General features: G+C 38.7%; 2 protein-coding genes across 4 annotated transcripts; both read right to left on the reverse strand.

Annotated features, from left to right (window-relative positions):
- Window positions 1-16: 16 nt before the first annotated feature.
- On the reverse strand, window positions 17-16,209 carry tnnt2d (troponin T2d, cardiac). Of its 3 annotated transcripts, XM_031282651.2 has the most exons (13): window positions 6,222-6,348; window positions 5,216-5,270; window positions 5,072-5,082; window positions 4,965-4,982; window positions 3,737-3,758; window positions 3,568-3,625; window positions 3,341-3,457; window positions 3,183-3,260; window positions 2,958-3,068; window positions 1,576-1,688; window positions 1,334-1,424; window positions 936-973; window positions 17-202 (listed from the first exon to the last, which is right to left on the reverse strand). In XM_031282651.2, the coding sequence occupies exons 2-13, from the start codon at window positions 5,251-5,253 to the stop codon at window positions 157-159; spliced, it is 741 nt and encodes a 246-aa protein (XP_031138511.1). In that variant the 5' UTR covers window positions 5,254-5,270; window positions 6,222-6,348; the 3' UTR covers window positions 17-156. The 3 variants fall into 3 exon arrangements, with proteins under 3 accessions (XP_031138511.1, XP_035859346.1, XP_031138512.1); XM_036003453.1 differs by lacking the exon at window positions 4,965-4,982 and having other exon boundaries at window positions 6,222-6,350; XM_031282652.2 differs by lacking the exons at window positions 5,072-5,082; window positions 5,216-5,270; window positions 6,222-6,348 and adding an exon at window positions 16,206-16,209.
- Window positions 7,266-25,471, reverse strand: LOC116038573 (caldesmon-like). Its single transcript, XM_036003160.1, has 18 exons — window positions 25,230-25,471; window positions 24,741-24,844; window positions 20,136-20,261; window positions 18,139-18,436; window positions 18,019-18,060; window positions 17,632-17,936; window positions 17,285-17,391; window positions 16,784-16,821; window positions 16,490-16,557; window positions 16,143-16,389; window positions 15,828-15,953; window positions 14,500-14,543; window positions 14,316-14,394; window positions 13,465-13,596; window positions 13,252-13,374; window positions 11,227-11,298; window positions 9,536-9,572; window positions 7,266-8,256 (listed from the first exon to the last, which is right to left on the reverse strand). Exons 2-18 carry the CDS (start codon window positions 24,812-24,814, stop codon window positions 8,240-8,242), a joined length of 1,935 nt encoding a protein of 644 aa, XP_035859053.1. The 5' UTR covers window positions 24,815-24,844; window positions 25,230-25,471; the 3' UTR covers window positions 7,266-8,239.
- Between the last annotated feature and the right edge of the window lie 306 nt (window positions 25,472-25,777).

Raw genomic sequence — 25,777 nt, forward strand, 5'->3', positions numbered from 1 at the left:
TGCATAGTTTGTGGAGTGGATGTAATGATTTATTTATTGTTTTGATATGATAATTGACATGTAACCCAACACAACAGAACAATGAATACACATATAATAGACCCATGGGCCAATCAGTGGTGTTGTGGTCTGCTTCGTCCTGGTCTGGCTGCTCCTTTACCTCAGCCGGCCGCCCATCTTGCCCTTGCCACGTCCTTTGGCACTGAAAGGATGCAGAGAAACATGAATGCCAAATGCCAAGCACTGGGTTTAGGACAAGTGGAGGTCATTTAATTGCAGCACGCAGAAAATCAATACACAAAACAGTGAACAAACGGTGTATTTTGGTTTGTACAGTATTGATGGTAAATACAGGCATATTCTCTGTCTCAGACTTGTAAAGACATGAAATAAGTTTTGCTTAAATCAAAATTGTAAGAATACAGCAAATTATATCACTAAAGCTTGAGTATTTGTCACGCTAATGACTGCAAATAAAATTACAGTTTATTTCCTTTGTAGTTTTTGAAAGAGACCTGTTCAGATATGTATCAAAGTATGCAGTCATGACTAATTATGCAACTTCTGTAGGAAGGTTTTTGCATATGCTGCACTGAAGTTTCAGACCATATCGATTAGGCCACCATGCAGAACCTACCAATGCAACATTAAAACCATGCTGGCCATATGAAAAAAGTGAGCAAGGACGTTCCTAATGATATGCCAGTGTTTGAGATGGGTGCAGAATGATTGGCCTCACAGAGGGTTGTGGCTCATCTATATTTTGAGTGTTTGAGTTGTGTTTTAACATTCAAAGAATTTACATAAGTGATTGTACTCCGTGATCTCTGATCCTTCTGTGTCTATAATAATGGGGAAATGTGAAATGGCAGGGAGTAGAAATTGGCATAATGGAAAGAAGTAGCACATTTTGGAGATGGGGTTTGTGTATTTACCTCTGGTGGTCCTGGACTCGAGCAAGAAGCTGGTTAATCTGCAAGAACACATAAACCTTGCTAAGCCTTTTAAAGAACACACATAATACCAGATAAGTCCAGCAGAGGTTGTCAGAAGGAACTGGAAAGCCCTCTGATGACCCAACACGGACACCTGTCATTTGCCAGGCACTTACATCTTACTTCATGCACATATACAAGCATGGACTGTTTCTCTTGATTATATTTGCTACACTGGGAAATATGCTGAAAACATAATTTATGAAATGTGAAGTTAAAAGATGGTTGTTTCGTGTCTCCAGAGCTGTTTGTTGAGATCTTAGTCTTTTGTTTCTCATAGAGGACTTCTTCACCAAGTCAATTATTTCCAATATTTTGTTGTGTGCTGGATGACTTACATCGTATTTCTGCTTTTTGAGTTTTTCACCGAGATCAAACTTCTCAGCCTCCAGCCCCATCAACCACTGCCACAGCTCGTTGGCCTTCTCCCTAAACACAAACAACCAGAGGTCATATTAAGAGAATTTCATATCCAATGATACCAAAGATTTGCATCATCAAAATCCGTTGTCAGGATTCATCATTTGCGACATGGTGTACTGTACAGTAATGCACGAAACCCTGCACGGCTTTGACATACTTGAGTTTCTCCTCGTTCAGATGATCCACGTTTAAAGCCTTCCTGCGGTCAGCCAGGATCTTCTTCTTCTTCTCTCTCTCAGTTTGTTTCTTGGCTCCTTTTCTGTTATCACTCTGTGTTGGTCATAAAGTAGAAATACACATAAGTCAGTCTGAATGCAACAAAAAAGTAGATGTTTTTTTTTAATTCATCTTTTTCCTACAAGGGATTGATACACTTTTGTTAAAGCTATTAAATGGTATTTATATACTATGCTAAGAATTCTAATACTTTGCTTAAGTAAAAGTAGTGATGGTTGTATTAATATACACCATATTAGACTAATTACTGTATTATCTTTACTGTTGCGTTTACACCATGTGAAAGACGCATTTCAGTATTGTAGTTGATCATGGTGATGTAGCTTATTTTGTTGGGTAATTATCTGCAAAATAACAAATAACTAAACTGTCAGGTAAATGTAGTAAAAAGTACACTTCCTTCTCAATAGTAGTGGCGTAGAAGTACAAAGCAGCATCAAATGGAAATACTGTTATTAAAGTACATGTACCTCAAAATCACTATAATTACATAACTTTATACCTTTAGCCAATTTATTTTAATCTACATTCTTGCATCATTAATTATATTTTCATTTATGTTATGTTCATTTAAGGTCCCATATTTTCTTCAATTTCAGGTTACTACTAGAACATGTTTACATACTTTAAAGTTAAAAAAAACACATTATTTTTCTCATACTTTCTGTCTGAATATACCTGTATTCTCTTTAAGCCCCCTCCTGAAATAGCCCACTCTGCTCTGATTGGTCAGTGTTTCCGCTTATTCTGCATCTGTACTCTCAAGGACTCTCAACGGCACTGTAATGGCACTTTCTACCTACATATTTGTATAGTTGTGACATCACAACCGTATGGAAGTCCTGACGGCTCGGCACAGTTTCTGAATACGGGCTGTGTGCGTTTCTCTGTAGATTGAGCTTTTTGATCCTTTCACAGTATAGCACCTCAACCTATTTTATAATAGAAAATACATATCAATCTCACTTTTTACAGTATGGGACCTTTGAGTTTTGTACTCAAACTATTTTGGAAAGGTAAGAAAGAACGTAGCTTACAGTGATGCTGTTATGGAAGGGAGGGCATTACGTCACCACTTCTAGGTGACGTAATGCTGAATATCGCTGAATAGGAGAGATGTTGGTTTGCAGTTTTCATTGTTGACCCTCTCCAACAAAGTAAGTTATAAAGTAAAATACTTTTGTTTCCTTTTGTATTTCTATGTGTGCAGCTTCTACATGAGTAGGATTGTTGAGTACTTTTTCATCCCTGTACATTATGTTTCACATTTAAACACTTATAGGTGATAGGAAGTTGAATGACCTTTTGTCCAGCACTGTACTGCGCAGTCATGTTTGACAGGGCCTTCTTCTTCTTGGCATCGTCATCATACTTCTTACGTTGCTCCTCCTGCTCCCTCCGCTCTTTTTCCTCCTGTATGCAGCACAGGAGGAAAGGAGGAGAAAATGGTGTCACTTCATGTTGTCAGGTATGATGTGCTATATGAGGATATTAAGGATATGAGTTTAATGTACACTGAGATCATACCGCAAGTCTGGCCTGCCTCTCCTTCTCTCTCTCTGCCCGGACCCTCTGCTGCTCTGCTCTCTCGGCACGACGTTTCTCCTACAAAATGAAACATGCACTTGTCATTGTGATTTGGAACAAAAGAAACACAATAATTCCTTTTTGATTGACAAACTCACAATTCTGTTAACGAGGGTGATGAGCTCCTCTTCCTCTTTCTTCCTCTGGATGAAGTGAGCCTCGATCAGAGACTGCAGCTCAGACAGATCCTTCTCCTGACGCTTCCTGTGGATGTCCTGCCATCAGAAACACAAATCAGGGAAATCAGAATGGATCTGTTGTTTGCCAAATCTCATCCAGATGGATGTTTATATCAAGAGGGAAGCATTTAATGAGGTTGACTCACATCAAAATCCACTTTTTCACCATCAGGGATCTTTGGGGCAGCAATATTTGTCATGAACCTGTTGAAGTGAACAGTTTATTATTATTATTATTATTATTATTATTATTATTATTATTATTATTATTATTACTAAGTGGTGTTTTAACTGCTTAACTAAAGAAGAGCTTACTTTGGCTTGGGCTTTGACTCATCTGGCGTGAGGAAAAGGAAATAGAAGACATGAAAAAATTGACAAATGACGAGAAAGTGTATATTAAAGTGGTCATTAAGGTAGCTACGAGGAACTTTTAAATGTTTCTGAAACTATGTAATGTTCATGATCATAAATAACCTGTAACAGCAAACGAGACTCACAGTGAAAAGAATGCTAGTTTTATATAGTTTTTATTAATGCCTCTGCCTGGGTCCGATTTTTCCCTGCAAAGTTACAAAATAATTTACGGCAGGTAGACCGGCTCTACAGTCACACATTTTGATGGGTCACACATTTTGGCGTAACACCGGAAATGCCTGTGTTTGAGTATCCAGCCAGGTAAAAGGTAGCAGGAGATTTCTTTATACGGGCCTGAATGTATTTTATTTTATTTTAGAAGTTATCTGCTGTAGTTATGATGTATCCTGGGGCAGGGCCATCACAGAAAAAAAGGAAATTGAACGGAGAACAACTAAAAGCTAAAAGGGAAAGTGACAGACGACGGGCGAAATCCGTGTCAATCTCGGTCGGGCTTATAACAGATGGAGACAATTACGGGATTGTAAATAATTCAAAACTGAACCTGAATTGGCCCTCTTCCTCCTAGATAGGTATGTAATATGTCAATTTCATTCATAAAATAACTTTACAATGCGAGACGTGGTCAGGTGCCTACATGAATTTACGCCCCCCTTCCATTTAGCGCCCAGTTTTAATTTCTTTTCAGTCCGTGTTTGTGTTGGCCTACTATTTTCTTTTTGTCCTCCTGTACTTGTGTAAAGCATCCTTGGGTTTCATGCAAGGTACTATAATAATCTAAGTTATTATTACGTTGGTTGCTATAACTATCTCTTAATGCTTTGGCTCGTGACACAGTGACAGTGATACCCGGTTTAGCTCACGATACACCCAAAGTAGGCTAAGTTACCGTATGCAACACTTGAAATGCAACGATGCATCTGTACGTATTTTCTTATTGTAAATTAATGATTTTCTGTCTGAGCAAAACATTCATCGCAACCATACCACCTCCCGGTAACGCTAGCTCTAAAAGATCTTTACGACAGCAGGTGTGGTAAAAACACTACCGCTTCTGTCCAAAGGGGCCGCTAGAATCAACACAAACTGAAAGTTCCTCGTAGCTGCTTTAACAAACTGTTGCATGAGAAGGAAAAAGGAAAAAAAAAAACTACAGTTTTCTCACCTGTCACCTCCTCTTGCGCTGATGATCAGGAACATAAATGATTAGTAAAATGTTAAATCAAATGAGGTACAGTACATAAAAACATGATGCAGATGCAACTTTCTTACCGTCTTCCTCCCTTCAGAAGATCAACAGTATTGACAAAAAGAGTAAGAATAATACAAAAGTGAATAAATCATTTGGAAAATCCAAAACAATATTAAAATATTGTATCACCATATGAAAATACAAAAGTACAAAAATGTACGTACTGAACTTCCTCCTCAATGACTTCTTCTGTGTCAGACATTTTGTTATGGATGAGCTCTGCAAAATGGATCCCTATTAGTCTATTTTTAGACTGGCAAATATTTCCAATCATTAAACAACATAGCAGAGCAAGAGATGGCAACAGTTTACGCCATTTACAATGACTGTACTGACCTTAATATCTGTAGTCCCTTTGACAGTAGTGGAAAAAGTATTTTAATCTTTTACTGGAGCAATACTAGCAATGTCACAATAAAATACTCTGCTAAAAGTAAAAGTCCTGATAAGTCCCTTACAGTATTAGCAGCAACATGTAGTTAAGAATCAAAAGAGTATTTCAATGTTGTAGCTGAGATGCTGCTGTAATTACTTTTTTAATAAATTCATATGTTTCGCATTTAAACTCATAATCTGAAAGGTAACGCTAACCCTGGCAGTTACTACAGCTGGAAGGTAATGTAAGTGATAAAATTATATAATAATAGAAATGTAGTGAAGTAGAAAGTAGAAACAAAAATTAGCACAAACATAAGGAACCTCAACTTTTTACTCAAGTATTCATGTAAATGTACTGTAATGTTCTATTTTGTGTGAGCGGTTAGTGTTTAGTGTCCAAAAATCTTCCCCTAAAATGTGGTGAAGTAGTAAAGTAACACAAAATAGAAATATTCCAGTAAAACACAACCTCAAACTTACTTAAGTACAGTGTTCGTGCAAATTGACTTTACTTATTTTCCATGAAAGGTTATTACTTTACAAATATTTAGTTTATTTTGAGTGAGGTAATTGTAAATACCAATGTATGCATTAACAGCAGTACCACTAGTGAGAAGTAAGTCATCTCGACCTTTGTGTGAGTGGTTATGGATGCAAGTTCAGTCACATTTGGTGAGAATTTTTTTTTTAAATGTAAGTAATACTTTAAGATCTTAGCAGGCAGTGAAGATGATTTATGACTAAACAAGGTTTTAATTTAAAGCATCAGGGCTGAAATAAGAGAGTCCTTACCTGTGACCCAGACAGAGAGAGCTCAGAGGCAAGCGACAGATTTCATCTCCTTGAAGTTCACAAACCGGTTGAGCATCAAGGATACATAGTCCGGCCCTTCTTACTCATGTGACTGCAGCACCCTATGGCTGGTCAGTCTATTGTTAGATAGGGCTCTGTCACACACACTGTCTGTGTGTGGGTGTGTGTGTGTGTGACACACACACACCCACAGACAGACAGACAGACAGACAGACAGACACAGACACACACACACACACACACACACACACACACACACAAACATGTTTACACACATTCTGCAGGTACATTCTTGCCATGGTAAAATATCATTCATCCATTCAGGCTTTCACCAGCCACTCACATTTCAACACTCCATAATTTCACAAGTGGTTAGGAGGGACATGAAGCAACATTACCTCCCAATAGCTAAAAACAAAGCAACAGAACTATGAAATGTTTTTTTTTATTCATTTATTTTTATTGCTAAAGCAAACATTCAAACAAAGCAATCTAGCTCTGAAAGACTTTCAATACATTTTTGCAGGATTCAACTCACGTGCACTGCTGACTGACAGAAATACCAGGGCACAATTTAAAGTTAATAACAGGCATTGATAAAACAGAGTGCATATTACCATTGTCTTATAAACCTTTTTCACTACTGCTGAAATGTAATGCAATACAATGCACATAAACTGCAAAGTTAGTGGCATGTAAACTAATGTTAGAAAAGCAAGACTGCTACCTGCCCGTTGAATTGAATTGCATTGCTTACACACGTATTCATAGACTTTGTTTGTGCTTATATTACATAATGTGATTTTATAAACTGCCACAATGTAAAAAAGAAAAGTAACAACCCCATGCGTTGTTGATAGAAAGGTTGAACTGCTTGCACACGGTGTTCCTCTGGCTGCAGTCCTGGGCAGAATGTGCCACTGGTATTATCTGGTCTGAGGTGGTGGATTTATGGGACCACTTTATACTAAGGCACACTTTATGAGGGGTTTATAAACTTTGTAACTAATGGTTCTCATTTTCTAGTACGCCATCAAGTCTGCATTAATAAATGCCAATAATTAATAAAAAGTTTTTTTCTTTTTACAATAATCCATCCAAAACTTGTGAATGTTTCTGGTTTGTTAAAGAACAGACAGGACTAACAGTTGCTAGCTGCTCAAGCTATTGCTAATTAGATTAATTAGATGGGGATATTTTTTGAGAAATCTTTGAGCTAATGGTGGCGCTAAATGAAAGGTTGGGGAATCATCAAAGATGTGATAATTCACCCGGAGGAAAACATTAATGTGTGTAACAAATTTCATAGCAATCCATTCCATAGCTGTCGAGGCTTTTCACTCAAAACCAGATGAACGCTAGATGAGAAGTCACAGGATCACTAAAGTTTGTGCCAATCCATGCAGTAGATTTTGAGATATTTCACTGGATAAGTGAAAAGTTTAACCTGCTGATGATGGAAGACTATTAACTGACTCAATTATGTACATGAACATTAAAAGAGCCTCGGTTATCACATGGAGTCAAAATAGTGACTATCATCTCAAAAAGCAGTGATAATGTATGACAATAACAACACAAATGCTTACTATTGGGTTTAAACTATTAGACAAGACATGACAAGAAAAGCAGACATGTCAGTGTGGCTTGAAAGCAATATAACATTTAGGCACCCTGACAGCCATCGGAAATGTGTTACTTTGTTATCTGATTAAACAGATGGATACAATCCATTATACCTATTAAGCAATAAACATTTGGCACTTTGTCCTGAAAACCCTTACATCAATACTTTTTAAACTATTGAGGAAGAAACTGAGGAAAGATCTCTGTAGACGTTGATGCTGGAGTCACTCATCCTGGTCCCTCGTTTTTTCCTCACTCCGGTTTGAACTTCATGCGAAATACAGGTACGTTGAAGGGAAATGGATGCACATACAGTAGCAGAGCCTAGTGTTTGGTCAGGTGAGACTTCATTTAAATGGTGATGTCAATGGTTAGGGTCTCACGCCTGCTAATAGAGAGAGAGACAGACATTATAGATCTATTAGTCAATGCATCCGTTGATGTTGCATTTAGAACTGCAACTTCTCACGAGATTAGTCTCAGAGCTGTTAAACAATGCTCTTGTATTCATACTTCTCTATGTTTATGCTGTATGTGCATGTGTTTGTACATCAGAATCAGTTCTACTCATAGATATAGTTCTACTTTTGCTGACACATACTCTGCAGTCAAAGCCAGGACACTTCTGTGTGATTTAAAGCTGTAACTTTGTCATTTGCCCTTCATTCCTCAGCAGTCTATTTCTGATAAAGAAGCGGGGAGGTTACAAACGAGGATCACTATTTAGCACTATTTAACATTTTTCCATTCCCATTGTTCCCGCTCTGGCTCAAGCTTCGGGGGCTTGATGTCAGAAGAAATGTGTTTTTTGCACACGAAGAAGAGGGAAAGCTTAACTATGCTAACATCAGCAGATGTTTAATGTATTTTTAATGATTTATGCACATATAAACTGTAGGTATACGTAAGGAAAGGTAAAGTAAATTCTTTATCATTAGCACTGAGTGAATAAGCCTAGTGATCAAGCCCGATTTGCTGTTTAAACGGTTGGTAATCCTCCCCAGCAGTCAGTTTCTAATGTGAAAATCAAGCAGCTGCACTCTGGTATGCCTAACAACTCCCCAGCACCACGTCATTGGACAGTCCAGGTGGCACCAAGTGAACTGTGCACTACAAAGACATGTCAGCCATCCCAGGAGTCTGGAAGGTTCTTTATACTGGGAAACAAGGTCAGGGTGAAGGTTTTTTTTTTTTTTAAATATAGACCACAGTGCCACAGAGCTCAGCCTGTGCCCAAAACTCTCCATCAGCAGATTTGATTTACAGGGAGCAGCAACTCTGGCACAATGGAAGGTTGGTGGGTTGTAGTGGTTCTCCACAAGGAGCTATAAATCAGTCATGGCCGCCCCCACTCGCAACACACTCGCTCTTCAACTCACTTGTGTGTGAAGCGACATACTGTTTGGATCTCAGTGAAATGAAATCCGAAAACACCTGCAGTTGCCACTTATCCCCAGAGAACAAAATGGAGATCTTTAAGATTGTAACTTTATCATATAGAACTGGATCAAGAGAAACTATAGCTGTGGTGCAGTGAAAAGTGCAACATTTTCTGCTGATATGTAAAGTATAAAGTTGAATAAAATTGACTGTTTTGAAGTACATAACCTCAGAATTGTTTTAAAGTACAGTCCTTAAGTAAATTCAACCACTATTATGAAACCTACCATTAGTGACAAACTTGCTCTTGACTCCAACAGCCACCTGTAAAAAAAAGGAAGTGAAAGAACAAGGAAGAAATAAAGGAAAGAGGGAAAAAATTCAACCAAAAAATGGTAAACCACATATTTAGTACTTAGTTTAGCTATTGAAACGAATAGGGATCCTTATTAATAAAAAATAAAGCTTTGTTTTATCTGTTGATATATCAAGAGAGGTGGGACTAAGAGTGGTGAATGTGATTAATAGCATACTTTATAAAACATGTGCTCACAAAGATGGATGTACAGTACAACATTCCCACACATATCAGATGTGTTACTTTATATACGGTTTGAAACTCTCACATGAAAAAATGAAGTGAAATCAATCAAAGAGTCTTTTGTTCAAGTACTTAAAAAATGCATCATACACAGCACTCAAACATAACCACATGCACTCCACTATAATATTCTCCTAAAGCTGTGCACAGTGCAGCCAACATGTCTTGTAATAACATATAGATCACATTCATGTATGGCAGTAATCCATGTTCCAAATAAACAACCACATCAGAGCCAAGGAATACTATTTATGTCCTTCAAGCCAGTGTGGGAACTAATGATAGCATACACATAATATAGTGTATATTACAGTGCGTGTGTGAGGCAGGGAAGGAATTGAAATACCGCAAATCCACACCAATGGCAGCAAACTCCCATATCACATCAAAATCAGTAATTTCATTACAGTTCAGGCAACTCGAAGAGAGAATTTTTATTTAAAATACATCCTACTTTTAACTAGAGATAATGATTGTATACAGACTAATGAGTTAGGGACTGTATGAAAATGATTAGGGTGGGGTAGGGAGCTGACATTATGTCACACCCCCATCACCCTTAATAATTTTTGTACAGTCCCTTGCTGAAATATCATGTATACAGATTGTAATTTAATTAAATATGTTCAACTTTTGAATTGACTGAACTGAGAAGAAAAAAAACATAAACATTGTTGCCAGATTGGACTAAAGAAAAAAATCAATCCAATCATCAAAAAAGTTGCCAAATCTTTATCTATTATACATTTATTTTAGTTATACTGATAAATAATAGGAGTCATACATTTAAATAAATAAAGGTATTTTAGATAATGTTACATTAAAGGTTTTACAAGTCTTTTATCACAGAATTATGATAGGATAATAATTGGAACAGTTTCAACTTAGTTGTAATAAACTAAAATAACATCTAGTTTTGTCGGTCATTGAGCGTCAAGTTGAGCTGACTGAACTCAACGTTTTGTTGGCGTTTAATCACCCAAATGGTGCAAAAAATTAGCAGAAATGATCACAACCCTCAAAATGTTTTTACTTGCAAAATTAGAGAAACATTAGAGAAAAAATAGAAAAATATTTGCCCGAAGGGGCGAATACAGGCCAATCTGGCAACAAAGACCCAAATCATATGTGTGTTGAGACAGCATGAAAACAGTGTAAACAGCACAAAGATCAATCACTCTGTGTCGGTGGAACGTGCATTCAGTGTTGTCTCCACAAATCTGCAAATTACCTCTTTCACCCTTCTAATAGGTAGACTGAATGAATGAAACAAACAAACAGGACCATGTCACTATAAAGCCTTTAAAACATTAACATCTCCCCTCCTTCACAGTACAGGTGTGTGTGTGTGTGTGTGTGTGTGTGTGTGTGTGTTACCTTGGCAGGCGCAGAGCTCTTCTTGGTTTCCCACATGCCGCGCTTGTTACTGATATCGCCTGGTTTCACATCCTGACAAAAATAAGACCAACCATGACTCTATTAGTCTGATGCAGTCGTGGAAGAAGTGCTCTGATGTTGTACTGAAGCACAATTACCAACACAACAGTGCATATATACTACTTAAAAAGTCCTACATTCAAAAATCTTACTTGAGTAAAAATTCAAGCATACCCCGCAAAATATAAAGTGTCAAAAGTAAAAGTACTCATTATGCAGAATGGCCCATTTCAGAATTATATTCATACATGTGTATATATGTGTGTATATATATATATATATATATATATATATATATATATATATATATATATATATATATACACACACACACACACACACACACACACACACACACACACACACACACACACACACACATATAAAGATATATAAATAATTGGATTGCAATTATTGATGCATTAATGTGTGTAATGTGTCGCTGTTAAAGATGGGGTTAATTTTAGCTACTATACACTGCTGGGTACCATAATCTATAATAATACATCTATTTGTTGATTATTTGGATTAATAATCTGAATCTGCAAAGTAATTAAAGCTCTCAAACAAATGCAGTGGAGTAAAAAGTATCATTAGATGGAAATACTAAAGTTAAGTACCTCAAAATTATACTAGTGCAGTACTTAAGTATATGAACCTAATTACTTTCCACCACAGGCTGTAGGCAAATGTTTTGTACCTAGTATCCTTCTAACTATAAGCCGTAGTTATAGAGAAATGTATGCAAAAGTTACCTTTACCAGTTTGAAGAGTAGGCAAAGAACAGCAGGATAAGTTTGAGTGAGGAAAGCTGAGAAAAGGAGTGCAGTTGGAAGGAGGAAATAAAGGCAGGAGTGAATTAAACAACACAGTAAACATACCAAAGAGAATGCAGACATTAGACATTGGTCTGCTGTACAGCTTCATCCCATCAGAGGGAGGTGTTGCCGCGTTAGTAAAGGCAAGGTTACAACCATTCGTCTGATGGCCAAGACGTTTGACACTAAAGATATCTCGCTCATAAATTTCATGTCAGGACAATGTCACACGTCATCCAGCAATGCTACTGCATGTGGACATAGTGTAATGTCTCCAGAAGACCTATTCAGATTAGCAGCTGGTGTCCTACTTTAAGAAAGGGACACAGTGTCCATCAAGTACACAGTTACAAGTGTCCACATTTATTTATATATGATAATACATAAACCAAATGAATCATTCAACATCTACTTACTTGTTTGTTGTTTTGTTGGTGTGTAATTGGATAATAATGTCTCTGTGTGTGACAAATGTGAAGGGACATGACCTTTATCCTTGTCTGAAGGAGACTTTAAATATGGAGTCACAGTGAGACTGAAATATATTGTTTTTTTGGCTTAAAGTGAGTCCAACACAACAACAAAAAAGTGAGATGACTGTTGTAAAAATATTGTATGGTTTATTGGTTTTATGGACTGTAATATAATCTTTAAATAACCTACAGAGGCCAAAGTGATTGATGTATAGAGGGGTGTAGAAACAGCTGTGCATAGAGGCACGTTGGAATTTAGCCACTTGCCACATAAACTGCTGCTGCTCAGTGCTTTGGGGTTGGACTGTTCAACAACGAGAGTAATATTATTCTTCCATCCAATGATTTCCCACAGGTTTAGGCTTAGATACATATATTAAAAACATTCCCATCATGTAAAGAATAATACACAAAGGACTGTTGGAGCTTTGGTTGCAGGTGTTGTGAAGTAAACTATCCATGTGGTGTCACTAGACTCCAGACAGCAACAGCTTCCAGCCTCAGAGTTTAGATATATGGCGGCTGCAGCCATTAAAAGACTGGCATGTTAATGTGCAAATGATCACATTAGCGTGTGCAGAATATCAAGGGATTACTCTATTGAAGTAACACTGGTGTCTAATTTACAATTCTGTATATGTGTGAGATCAAGACAAGGGTTTATCAGGCCTTACTGCTGGCTTTGCTGCTGCTGCTGCAGGGGCTGCTGCAGGGGCTGCTGTCTTCTCCGCCTCTGGAGGCTTTGCCATCCAACTGTTGACACGTCCGGCTATACCTCCTTTGATACCAGCCAACTCCTGGTAAATGAGACATCTCAAATACTCAGATCACTGATCACTTTAGTTCCATCTCTCCATCCTCCCCTCTTGTTGCTCTCTTTCTCTCACCTTGTTGACAGGAGCTGGACTTTCAGAGGAGCTGCCGACGTTTCCTTTCTCCCACATGCTCTTGATGCTGCGTGCGCCTCCTGTAGGAATATCTACCATCGGAGACTTTGGGGATTTAACATCTTTGTTTCCCTGTGGAGATAGAGGATGAATTTAACTACATGGGCAAAAAAAGCACTACATTGACTGATGATCAGTGGTGGAAAGTGACTTTTAATCAAGTACTGAGTACTTAGGTACAATTGTGATATATTTGTACTGGAGCTTTTGAATAAGTGTTTAGAGGCACAAAGAGGTGAAATTATTTAATGTCTAAAAAAGAAATAAAAGATTTAGTACAAAGTCCAAAAAAGTGATGTTAGTTTTTTTCTTCTTTCCAAAGTCATTAATCATCTCACGGCCATCTCAGATTTATCTTACTAAACTATAGTTATAACTGACTCTACTTTGTGGCCGGGTTAGCTCAGTTGGTAGAGCAGGCGCACATATATAGAGGTTTACTCCTCGACGCAGTGGCTGCGGGCTCGACTCCGACCTGCGGCACTTTGCTGCATGTCATTCCCCCTCTCTCTCCCCTTTCATGTCTTCATCTGTCCTAAAATGCCCCAAAAAATAATCTTAAAAAAACTGACTCTACTTTGACCAGCTACAAGAGCAAAAGGTTACTTCCACATTGATGCATCAACAGTCTGAAATGTTATATAGAAAACCATGTTTGCTTGTTTTGCAAAAATAAGTACTTCTACGTCTGTACTTTTTTTCTGTACTTGTTGTATTTGTACTTTATTTACTTAATTAAAGGGTTTGAGTATGTCTTCTTCCAGATGAGGATGGTGCAGATCGAGTCTCACCTGGATGGCAGAGGTGTACTGCTCCATTCGGTTGCCTATCTTGGAGACAATTGGAGTGTGAGACACTCTGGCTGCGGGGCTGTGTTGATGAACAACACATGGGACATTAGTGCGGCTCAACAGTGTAAGTGTCTTGTTTATTCATTTATTTTAATTTTACTGTAAAATACCTTTTATGGCTCACCTTTTCTGGGCTGATTTGCTCAAGAATTCTGCCTTCGCCCCGATCTGTATGAAACAGCATAGTTTAAAGTTATAAACCAGTCTGCGGTTCACATGCACAAATAAATACTGACATGGTCAAGCTGTCCTGGCTTCCTTCCTGTCTCCAAGACGACCTCACTGACAGGCAGACCAGTCTGTCCCTGGTAAGGTTTCTCTGTACTTGGTGCCTGAGTGATTGAACTGGAGTGTTTGGCTGTCAGGGAGCCAGGATACACACATACACACATCTCTCTTTCTCTCTGTCACACACACACACACACACACACACACACACACACACACACACACACACACACACACACACACAATTCTCAACATTCCTCCAAAAATACTCTGGCATGGTCTTAGCTCAAAAACAGCCATATTTGACTACAGCGCAGATGCCAATTCACATTTTTTTTATTCTTGTCAACTAACAAAATATAGATAATGTCAGATAAGTTGAAATAGAAACAGAAAAACAAACAACCACAGTAGACACAAAACATGTCTGGAGACAACAAATACAAACAAATCTATCAACCTTAATGGTATCAATCTTCTCATCTAACGCTCAGTGAGAAGTGAAACAAGTGCAGTTCCCAGAACGTCACAGGGTTGAGGAGTATGCTTCTTGTTTGAAAAACATTTCCCTGTTACATTAGGGTAGCTTAGCTGTTTTGTTTTTTTGTTTGGGATCATTTTAACTTGGACTAATAATACTAACACTATCTGCATGGCTAGCTACCTCTACAGGTAAGTAAGACCATGTTTTAAGATAGCCATCTCTGTGATTCCTGCCTTCACCCCAATACACTGGAGGTAAATAGAATGTTGTTTGTGATGCTCACAGCATTGAAAAATTACATTTAGGAAATTCAGCAAGGGCATCTCTTTTCAAAAAGAGATGCCCTTGCATCTCACTACTACTCTGTATAATCCACAGATCCAACATACATATATATATATATATATATATATATATATATATATATATATATATATATATATATATATATATATATATATATACACACACATATATATATATATATATACATATATATATATATATATATATATATATATATATATATATATATATATATATATATATATATATATATATATATATATATATATATATATATATACACACACACACACACATATATATATATTGTTTGTATATTTGTATATAGTTTGTACATATATTATTTAGTTATCGAAAATATAGTGAAGTGACGTTATTGTGCTGGACTCTCTGGAACAACTGCAAGATGTCTGAATCTCTGCTCTAAAATTCACCTTTGAGGAGCCTTTGGGACTGATAGCAAAGACAGGCTTTGGAGACTCTTCCTCCTTCTGTTTCTTCTTCTCTGCAGCCTCAGCCCTCCTCTTCTCTATCTCCTCCTTCATCCTCTTCCTTTCCTCCTGTTATGAAAACCACAATTTGCTGTCCACTTTTGTCACAACAAAACAAAGTCTTTCTATCATTCCGTCTGATCCTTGATAAAAAGCCACATGGCCAAATCAAACCATAGTAAAATAATGCTTAACACCTATATCACAATGTGGAATATTTCACTGACATAGTTAACCCCTGAATGTAAAATGATTTACCTGTTCTTTGGCTTTCTTGTCCTCCAGCTCCTGTTTCTTCTGCTTCTCCTCCTCCTCCATGACCTTCTTCCTCTCCTCTCTCTTCCTCTTCAGCTCCTCCAGCTCGGCCTCTGCGTCCTGCTGCTTCTGCTTCATCTTCTCAAAATCCTCGCTTTCTGCATCGTTCCGCCGACGCTTCAGCTCCTGCAGTTTACGCTCGGCCTCCTGTCGCTCCACGTCGTCTGCCTTGGAGGAAGGAACATTGTCCCTGCACACAAACACACACAATTGATTTAATGATCAAAACACACATATACAAACTAACGCAATCCTCAGAATATACTAATGAGTTAAAATGATAACTTTACCTTGATGTCTTCTCTGTTTTCTTGAGTTTATTCTCAAAGAGCCCTACATTCTGTTTGGCTGGTTCATTCTAGCAAAAGGGGCAAAAGTTAAACTACCAAATACTATTTCTACTCAAATTTTTGAAAATATTATATATATATATATATATATATATATATATATATATATATATATATATATATATATATATATACACTGTATAGAGAGAGAAATAGAGAAATAGAGAGAGAGAGAGAGAGAGAGAGAGAGAGAGAGAGAGAGAGAGAGAGAGAGAGAGAAAAAACATACTTTACCTTTTCCTTAAAGCCAAATCTCTTTGGCTTCTCCTCCTTTACACGAAAGACAAAAATGGAAGAAAATTATTTTAAAAGAAAATAGCAGGCTTAGTCAAAACACATAATGTAGAAAACCCCACAAAAAATCCATCAAACACTAGGGCAATCACAGGCCGGGCAGTGAATGCAACGCAGATGTAAACTGAAGACACACACATCACACTGTGTCATCCTCAATAACACCACCTCTTTCATCCATGTGGCAAACAAAATGCTGTGCCTGCTCAGTGATCTGTGACCACACCGCAAAACCATCATACAGTAAATATCTGAAAAGCGAACACAGCCTGGATAAATCAGATGTGGTCTCCCAGAGTCACTTAATCTGAATTCTAATTTGTGTTTTCTGTATTCTGTAGTTACTTTACAAATGGGGACATTGCAGGACATTAATACTTCTCTTTGACTTTTCCAAGTTTTTAAAGTGGCAGTTACAGTATAAAAGAAATCTCATCAATACCTCTTTTTTCTTCTTCTCTTCCATCTCTCTCTTTTTGCGCTTGTCCTCTTCCTCTTTTTTCTTCTTCTCTTCAGCCTCCTTTTTCCGTTTTTCCTCCTCTTCTTTCTTCTTCTTCTCTTCCAGCTCTTTCTTCTTCTGCTTTTCTTCCTCCTCCTTTTTCTCCTGCTCTTTTCGGCGTTTTTCTTCCTCTTCTTTCTTCTTCTTTAGCTCCATCTCCTTTTTTCGTTTGTCCTCCTCCTCTTTCTTCTGTCTCTCTTCCATCTCCTTTTTCTGTTTATCTTCCTCTTGTTTTTTCATTTTTTCCTCATTCTCCTTTTTCTGTTTTTCTTCTTCCTCTTTTCTCAGCCTCTCTTCCATTTCCTTTTGTTGTTTTTCCTCCTCTGCCCTCTTCTTCCTTTCCTCCTCCTCCTTTAGCTGCCTTTCTTCTTCCTCTTTCTTGAGCTTTTCCTCCATTTCCCTTTTTTGCCTTTCTTCCTCTTCTATCCTCAGCTTTCTTTCCATTTCTTTCTGCTGCCTTGCCTCTTCCTCTTTCCTTTTCTTTTCTTCTTCCTCCTTGTCAGCATCAGGAAGAGCTTCCTCTTCAGGATCTTTCTTTCCTAAATCAGACTGCTCAACCTCTTCTTTAGCTGCAGCCTTCTCCTCAATCTCCTCCTATTGAATACAGTTTTGTGTCAATTCATGCATGCATATCAATAAACTTAAGTTACCAGAAAGCTAAGATAAGAGACCATACCTCATTTCTTGTGCTCAAGGTTCTTGATTCCTCAACAGATTCCTGTCAAGAGATGAAAATACTGAGCTAGAATAATTTCACTCCAAACACTCTAAAATCTTCAGACATATTTAATTTTACCTTGTCCTCTTCCTCTTTTCTCCAGGAGCTGGTACCATTGTCCGCCACCTCCTCTTCAGCTGGTTTCTCCTCCTCTTCCTCTGTATGTCGCTGTCTGCCGCTGCTGTTGGATGACTGCTCTTCCAGTGTGCTGTCTGTACCGTTGGTTATGCTGACGGTGGGGTCAAACTCCTTCTGTCTCTCCATTGCTTCCATCATTCTCCTCTGCCGGCGCTCCTCCCTCTTGGCCAGGCGCTCCAGCAGAGCCTGGTCGTCATCTGCACCTTCAGCACCGGTCGTAGTGGAGGACTCAGTCCCACTGTGAGCACATGGAATTCACTTGTTCATGAGAGTAGTGGAACGTGAAAGACAAGTCTAATCTAATTTGAATCTCCAAATCCCCATTAAAAAAAATAAAATAATTTAAAGATTATTTTTATGGTTATTTTTAGGCCTTTATTTGCATAGGACAGTTCAGACTTGAAAGGGGGGAGAGAGGGGGAATGACATGCAGCAAAGGGCCGCAGGTCGGAGTTGAACCCGCGGCCGCTGCGTCAAGGAGTAAACCTCTACATATTGGTGGCCGCTCTACCAGGTGAACTAACCAGACACCTCCAAATTCCCATTTTAATTAAATGTTTTGGTTTGTTCAAAAGTGTGTTGGACCCACATCTACAGTCATGTGAAAAAATTAGGACACCCATGCTAAAGTTGACTAAAAAGAGGAATAAAAAAATCATCTTTTGGAAATTGATCTTAATGCCTTAATTAAACAAATGAGGAAAAATCCAATCTTTAAGGACACCAATTATGTTTGTGAATGAATAATGTATCGTAAATAAATAAATGTTCTTCCTTAAAATACAGGGGGCATAAGTCAGTACACCCCTATGTTAAATTCTCATCGAGGCAGGCAGATGTTTATTTTTAAAGGCCAGTTATTTCATGGATCCAGAATACTATGCATCCTGATAAAGTTCCCTTGGCCTTTGGAATTAAAATAGCCCCACATCATCACATACCCTTCACCATACCTAGAGATTGGCATGGTTTTATTTCAGTTAGCCTAATAGCTGGTTTGATTTGCATTGAGAGGTGATTTTATGGAAAGTACCCCATGCCAATCTCTATTATTATTATTATGATTATGAGTGAATGGCCCATTTCAGAATAATGTACATTATTGGATTATAATTATGAATATATTAATGTGTTCATCCCTGTAATGTTGCAGCTGCTAAAGGTGGAGCTAATTTTAATTACTTTATATACAGCTGGGTAGTTTAATCTATAATAATATATCTTAATTTATTAGTTGATTATATTCTGTAATCTAAATATGCAAAGTAACTAAAGTTATTTAATAAATGTAGTGCAGTAGTATAATATTTTTCATCTGAGATGTAGTGGAGAAGTATAAAATAACAAAATTGAATTAGTCAAGTAAAGTGCAAATGCCTCAAAAGTGTGCCTAGTACAATACTTGAGTAAATGTACTTAGTTACTTTCCACCACTGCCGATAAGCAGCAAAAAATATTTTTATGGATTAATTGGTGCTTGTGTAGCCTTGCTAACTTGCAACACTGTTGCTAATGCAACAGATCTGTTGTCAGTTGCTGACCTTTAATTGACAGCAAAATATCAATGGCATGGTTTACATTTAATGTTTGACAAGACAGCAGCCACAGTAGCCACACTAAACTTTTTGGATCTTACTCTGTACCGTAAATCCTACAGACAACAGGCTCTTGGTCCTGAACATACCTTAGGATAATGAAGTACTGGGAGCAGCAATCCACCCAGCTCAGTGGCAACACATCTCTACTGTCCAACAAGTGACATCAACTCTTTTTTTCTGCTTTGTCCTACAGCTGTTTAGAAAGAACAAAATCCCAGGTGGGAGGTTTCCGTTTCTCTGTAAATCTTGCCTCTTGTTTTCCTGGTTTGTCCCACTACACAGTTTTATACACTTTGTCCCTCGTCTGCTTTCTACCCAGAGACTTCGTCTACATTGCACCTGTTAGTGTCGATCACATCAGTGGTTCCAGGCTCGTCTGAGTCCCTCATCTTCTTCCTCTCCTCCCTCGCTCGTCTCCTCTGCTCTCGAGCTTCCTCATCCTCATCATCGTTGGTGTAACCCATCCTGAAATATCCCACATACAGATGCATAGTACATTTACTATGTTTGTGTTTTTACCCCAAAATGAGACTATGACCACTATGGGTTATTGAAGTTAAGCCATGACTTATAGTTTTGTTATAGTTATATATTTATTGTGTTTTTGAGGGCATAATAATTTGTGGTAGTTAATACCGACTAATGCATTTCAAGTAGCAATATGGATATCTCATAGAATAAACGGCAAATGTAACTATGTATTTGCATTCATGACACATGATTTAATTTCATTAGAGAATCAGCCACATTTGTATTTGAGCATGACCTTAGTGTGGGCATGAGCTGTGATTAGTTCATTCATTTTAAGGATTTGTAGAGGCCTGAAGAGCTGAAAGTATCCATGAAAAAAAACGAATAAATAGAGAAAAATCTAAACATATACACATTATTTTGAGTAAGGGAAGTATCTGATGATCCCTCACATTTAGATTGTGAACCACTGATATAAACTGCACTGTCTCAAGATGACCTCATAAGACATGGTGGAGTTGGGGTATGCCACAACAGAGAGAAGGCTAAGAAATAGGAAACACACATGTCCGCGATCAAAATGTGATATTGACGAAATGGAGAACTCTCCAAGAGAATTATCCCTCTTGGCCTTTATTAATGTAAGAAACATATTTAATCAGAGACAGAGACAATGCTGGCAAGAAAAAGGATGAAAAAAGAAGAAGATAAAAGAGAAAAAGATGAGGACAAAATCACCAACATGAGCCATACAAATCTTTACCCTCCTGTCCTTCTCTTTCAATCCTCCTCATCTCGGTCACATCCTGCCATTGACCTTCATCCAGCTGTGAGTACACCCACAGTGAGACTTCTGAGCATCTTCCCAAGCATTACCAGGCTTTATGAGGCACGAAGAGCACTTGAAATGGCCCATTGATAGAGCATGGGTATTATTTCCCTTTGCTCTTCCTGAATCCGCAACATAATGATTTACAGATGTTGAGAACAGATGAAGAGGAAGACGTGATGGTAACCAAAAGACTCCTTTCTGTCTTTAAAACCGAAACAAAGCAGGCAGAAATCCAACAAATCCTGAGGCAAAGGTCTTTGGCATGGCAATCACTGAGGAAGTAATTCAATTATATATTACTCTACCCACAGCTAGGCCTGCTGTGAGAGTGCTGTCAAAATGTTGCTGTTACATTTCCAGACGAGCAACCCAAGGCCATGAAACATAATAAATGAAGGGACATATGATGAGAGCTTCTTGGCTAACAAGATACTAAAAACTACTGTCAGTCTGAAGTGTTCAGAGTGGGCTATCTCTTGCTGAAATCAAAATGGCAGTCAAAACATGCCAGTGTCTGTAGCATTTCCTCAGGCTGCAGAGAGGAGCTGAGGGCAGGCTGGGTTGGCATTGCTGGCAGAGCATGGCTGCAGGACTGTGAGAAAAATAGCTAGGAACGCCTTTTTTCCACTGGGGCTCTGATAGGACGTCTGATTTGACAGCACCTGAATTCTGAACTTAACAAAAAAGCGAAACTGAGGAGTTTCTTTTTATGGATTTTTAACAAATCCAATGAAAAGACCAAAACCAATAATGTTAGGCCTGCTGCCTCTAGGTAGCTTCTCTGTTCTCTCCCTGGAATCAGGTGTCCAGTTGCCTCTCATCTGCCACAATCAACCCCTGCTTCATATGTTTATATATGCTTCACTCTGCGTCAGATCGTAGACGATACTGCCACAGTTAGTCTCGCTCCAGACAAAACCGTTGCCTGCTACTTTAGCCTACTTGTATGTTTGCCAATTCTGATTCTGTTTTTTGTGCCTCCAGCTGCCATTGTAATCTGATTACTGCTAACGCTCCACTCCTGCCAGACACCCAACCGGAACCACCACCACTGGACGCTGCCACAAGCCTGTTAACCTGCCTCTCTCTGACGGACCCGCTTCTTCTCGGAATTCCCCTGACCTGCTTCCCCCCCTTGGAAACCTGGACTTACTGTTACTTGAGTACTTTCAATAAAACCTGTTTAATTCACACTCCTAGTTCTGCGTCTGTCTGCATTTGGGTTCTGATTATCATTCACACATAACAGATAGTGTGTTAGTCCGTCTCTCAATACTTCCCGAGATCCCAAAAACTTTCCGACATCCCAACCCTGTCTGTCAGCCACAAGCCCCCAAAAAGGTCATGCATATATAGTCTTGTTTTTAAAAAAAAGGCTAAATGATTTGCTAAAACTGCTTTTAGCAAACAAACAGAAAAACGTCCATGTGTTGGGGACTATTTTCAGCTGTAGATTAGTACACATTTGGTGCTCTAGTGAAGGAACATCTCAACCAGTGCAAGGATGTGGCTCATTAATGTGGTTTTACAACAATGGAGGTCTATGGCACAGAGGAAGAAGATATATCAGGCTTTGGTTACACAGACAATACTCTGGACAAAAAGCAAGTTAATGAATGAGGGTTGGTAAATAGAAATGACACTTTCATATCAACATGATCCAACTTTATATTTTCCAAATGGTTTCCATGTCTCTTTTCTGAAGTGTAAAAACCGATGAATTTGTTGCTGAGCGGTTCAGATCTAAAACAATATAATAAAATTAATGCTTGCTTTTGATTAATCTTGAGAGTTTAGTTTCTGTAGGCTCTGATAATCAAAATTCATCCCAATGTTTGTCCTTATTTTAAGGCCTAGCCCACACATAAACAGGTATTTTTCTATTGCCCTTTCAGCCACATGCAAACTGCATTTTAGGTCATTGAAAACTCCAAGGTGATTTCCAGTAACTTAATTTACTAAGGAACAGAGGCATTCAAATGCGTTACGGAGCAATCGATGCGCCATTGCAGCCAGGTAGACTTCTGTTAATCACTTTTTTCAGGTGGCCAACATTGCTTTAGGGTTAGGGTTATATTGCTGCCTGTAAGCACGAGCAGAGATTTCTTGTGTGGACGGGATTTTTTTAGAAGGAAGAAAGGAAAAACCCCATTTTCAAAAATACCCGTGTACATGTGGACTTGGCCTAAGTCGCTCTGTAATCAAGCAGCAGCTGGCGGCTACAGGTGTCAGCAATTGTGTTGATTACTCAGTTTGTTTCCACTTTACCTGGGGTCATGACATTACATGAGGTCTCCATGTATTTCCTGTCCTGTGCAAAAATAGCTTAAGCTTAAGTTATATGGGCAACTTTGAAAGATGTTCCAGTTTGAGTTTCCCCCATATACCTGCGTTCTTATGGTGTTATGAGATACTATCCACAGAGTCAAACCTGCAACTTTACGACCACCGGAGTGGATGGCAGCAATAACTCTTTAACGGTATTGTAATATTTTTTAGGAGCACAAAGAGAGAGGAATGAAGATGACCTAGAGACTAATCAGACTAATCCAAACAGCAGCACAGCCGACGGGATGAGTGAAAAAGGCGGTGGAGATCATTAAGCTATCATCGCCTGTGCACCATCCAAGTCCTGTCTGCTTTAGGCCACGTCCACACATACCAAAATGATCTTTTTTTTTCCCACGTCTTCCCTGGCATCGTGTTAAGAATATTTGCGTCCAAACGGATCCATTTGTAAATGACTCAACACGCTACTTCATATTCCAGGCCTATAGGTGGCACTGTTTCTGCTACAGAAATTCACCAAAAACGGAGAAGAGGTGGAGCATGCGCATAAAGCTTGCACGCTGTATACAAACAGACAGTAGAAGAAGAAACCAAACACGAGAAAAAGACGACGAAAACGGCTCAATATCTTCTCCAGCAGGAACACAAGCATGTAGTCCGCCATTGTTGTTGTTATGAGACGTCGTCGCGGGATAAGAGGTTGAAGGCTAGAGGTTTGCTAGAGGGGTGTGGCGATGACATCATCGATACGCCGTCCAAACGAAGCCACACGGGCGCCGTTTTCGAATTTTTTCACCCTGGGACCAGGTTTCAAAAAAGTGCGTCTTCAGGCAGTGCGTTTACAGGATTCGTTTGGACGATCGGCCAAAACGATGCAAAACGTGCGTTTACACCAAAAAGCGTTTCCGTGTGGATGGCCCCTTACTCTGCTGCTCCAACACCTCTAAAATGGTTAATTGCACTACAGTTTGTTTAAAACCAGATAACTGTTTTTTTCTACTAGATTAAACCACACAGCAATGTATAGATGGGACTTACCTGTGAGCAACTGGTGTCTAATAACGACTGCACATCATAAAAGCGGGGGGGTTGTTAGCTCCTGCTTATCAAATATGGTGTATACTGAAAATGTATCAGGTTTGAGTTGTGACTCAGACAGTCAAACACTGAAAAAACTAACGAGGCTTCAATTTAAGATGGTGTGGTGTATGATGTCCTTAAATAGCATTCGTACAATTGCCTTCACTTTTGTTTCCCACTAAATTTTGTTTGCGTGTTAAGGCCCATAAATGCGTGCTTGTGTATGTGTTCTTTTGCACATTTGTTTATATATTCTTAGATGGTTCACTCACTTGTCAGCGTCGAGGCGCATCTGCTCTCTCCTCTGCCTCCTCAGCTCCATGCGGCGGTCAAAGTCATCGTCCATGATGCCCAAAAGATTCTCCTCACTTTCTCACTAAGACACAATTGTGATATCAAATCATGAGTGCTAAATTCAGTACACCCAAGTCAATCACTCATCAACTGGTTTATCTTGGATTGCATACTTGATCAACAATTTCACAGGGAGAAACACATGCTTGGAAAAAAAATTCCGATTGCTGCAGTATATGGGGAATGTTTTAGTACAGTGGGATCTTTCAACCAGACAAATCTCATTTCATCATCATGGTAATTTCACAGCTATGTGAAGTTACAAACCCTCACAGCGACAAACAAAAACATGCTAAAAAAAAGCAATTCAAAAATGAGCTCCAAATCAGTAACACATCAAAGTTTAGGGGACCACCCAAGACAGCTTCATAACATAAAAAACTACAGTGCCAGTTGGTTTACAATACCTTAGCAGTAGCTCAAGTTCAGTCCATGGACAGCAGTGTCTCCCCTCTCTTCGTATATCAACCTCTAGTCTGGTTTATATCTCAGCCCTTCTGCAGCACAAAGAATTCCTGTTTGTTCTCTCACCGACTTTAACTACCAGAAAAGGCAAAGCCTGCCTCTCTGCTCTCCTCTCTTTCTTTCTCAGCCTCCCTCCTCCTCCTCAACCTGACTCCTGCTCTCTCCCTCTGTCTCACGTTCCCCTCCCTGATCTCTGACTTCGGACTCTGTTTTGTTTGGTTTGTCTTGTTTAATCCTGCTTTCTGTCTGACGTGCTGCCGCTTTGTTAGCCACCAAATATGAAATCCATCCTGACTGATCTTAAATCAACCGATAGACCTGTCAATGCAGTCTTTGCTCGAAACCACTGGGTAATGAAGTAAAAATCTTTTGATTTTATTTGGCTTTACTAATAATACATATATGCATAGATTCCTCTGTTGTTTTGAATTGTGCCAGTAAACCAGTCTAACTGAAGATTTAGATGTCTCTAGCATTGAGCATTTTTACT

The sequence above is a fragment of the Sander lucioperca genome, chromosome 7 (genome assembly GCF_008315115.2).
Source record: "Sander lucioperca isolate FBNREF2018 chromosome 7, SLUC_FBN_1.2, whole genome shotgun sequence".
Lineage (NCBI taxonomy): Eukaryota > Metazoa > Chordata > Actinopteri > Perciformes > Percidae > Sander > Sander lucioperca.

Coding starts and splice junctions, on each gene's coding strand:
- tnnt2d (XM_031282651.2), bottom strand. CDS start 5,253: ATGTCTGACACAGAAGAAGTCATTGAGGAGGAAGTTCA. Junction 3,626..3,736: donor GAGTCAAAGCCCAAGCCAAA/GTAAGCTCTTCT, acceptor TCACTTCAACAG/GTTCATGACAAATATTGCTG. Junction 3,458..3,567: donor GTGAAAAAGTGGATTTTGAT/GTGAGTCAACCT, acceptor TTCTGATGGCAG/GACATCCACAGGAAGCGTCA.
- LOC116038573 (XM_036003160.1), bottom strand. CDS start 24,814: ATGGACGATGACTTTGACCGCCGCATGGAGCTGAGGAGGCAGAGGAGA. Junction 16,390..16,489: donor AAAACAGAGAAGACATCAAG/GTAAAGTTATCA, acceptor GTTTGTGTGCAG/GGACAATGTTCCTTCCTCCA. Junction 14,544..15,827: donor GTCCCAAAGGCTCCTCAAAG/GTGAATTTTAGA, acceptor TGTTTCATACAG/ATCGGGGCGAAGGCAGAATT.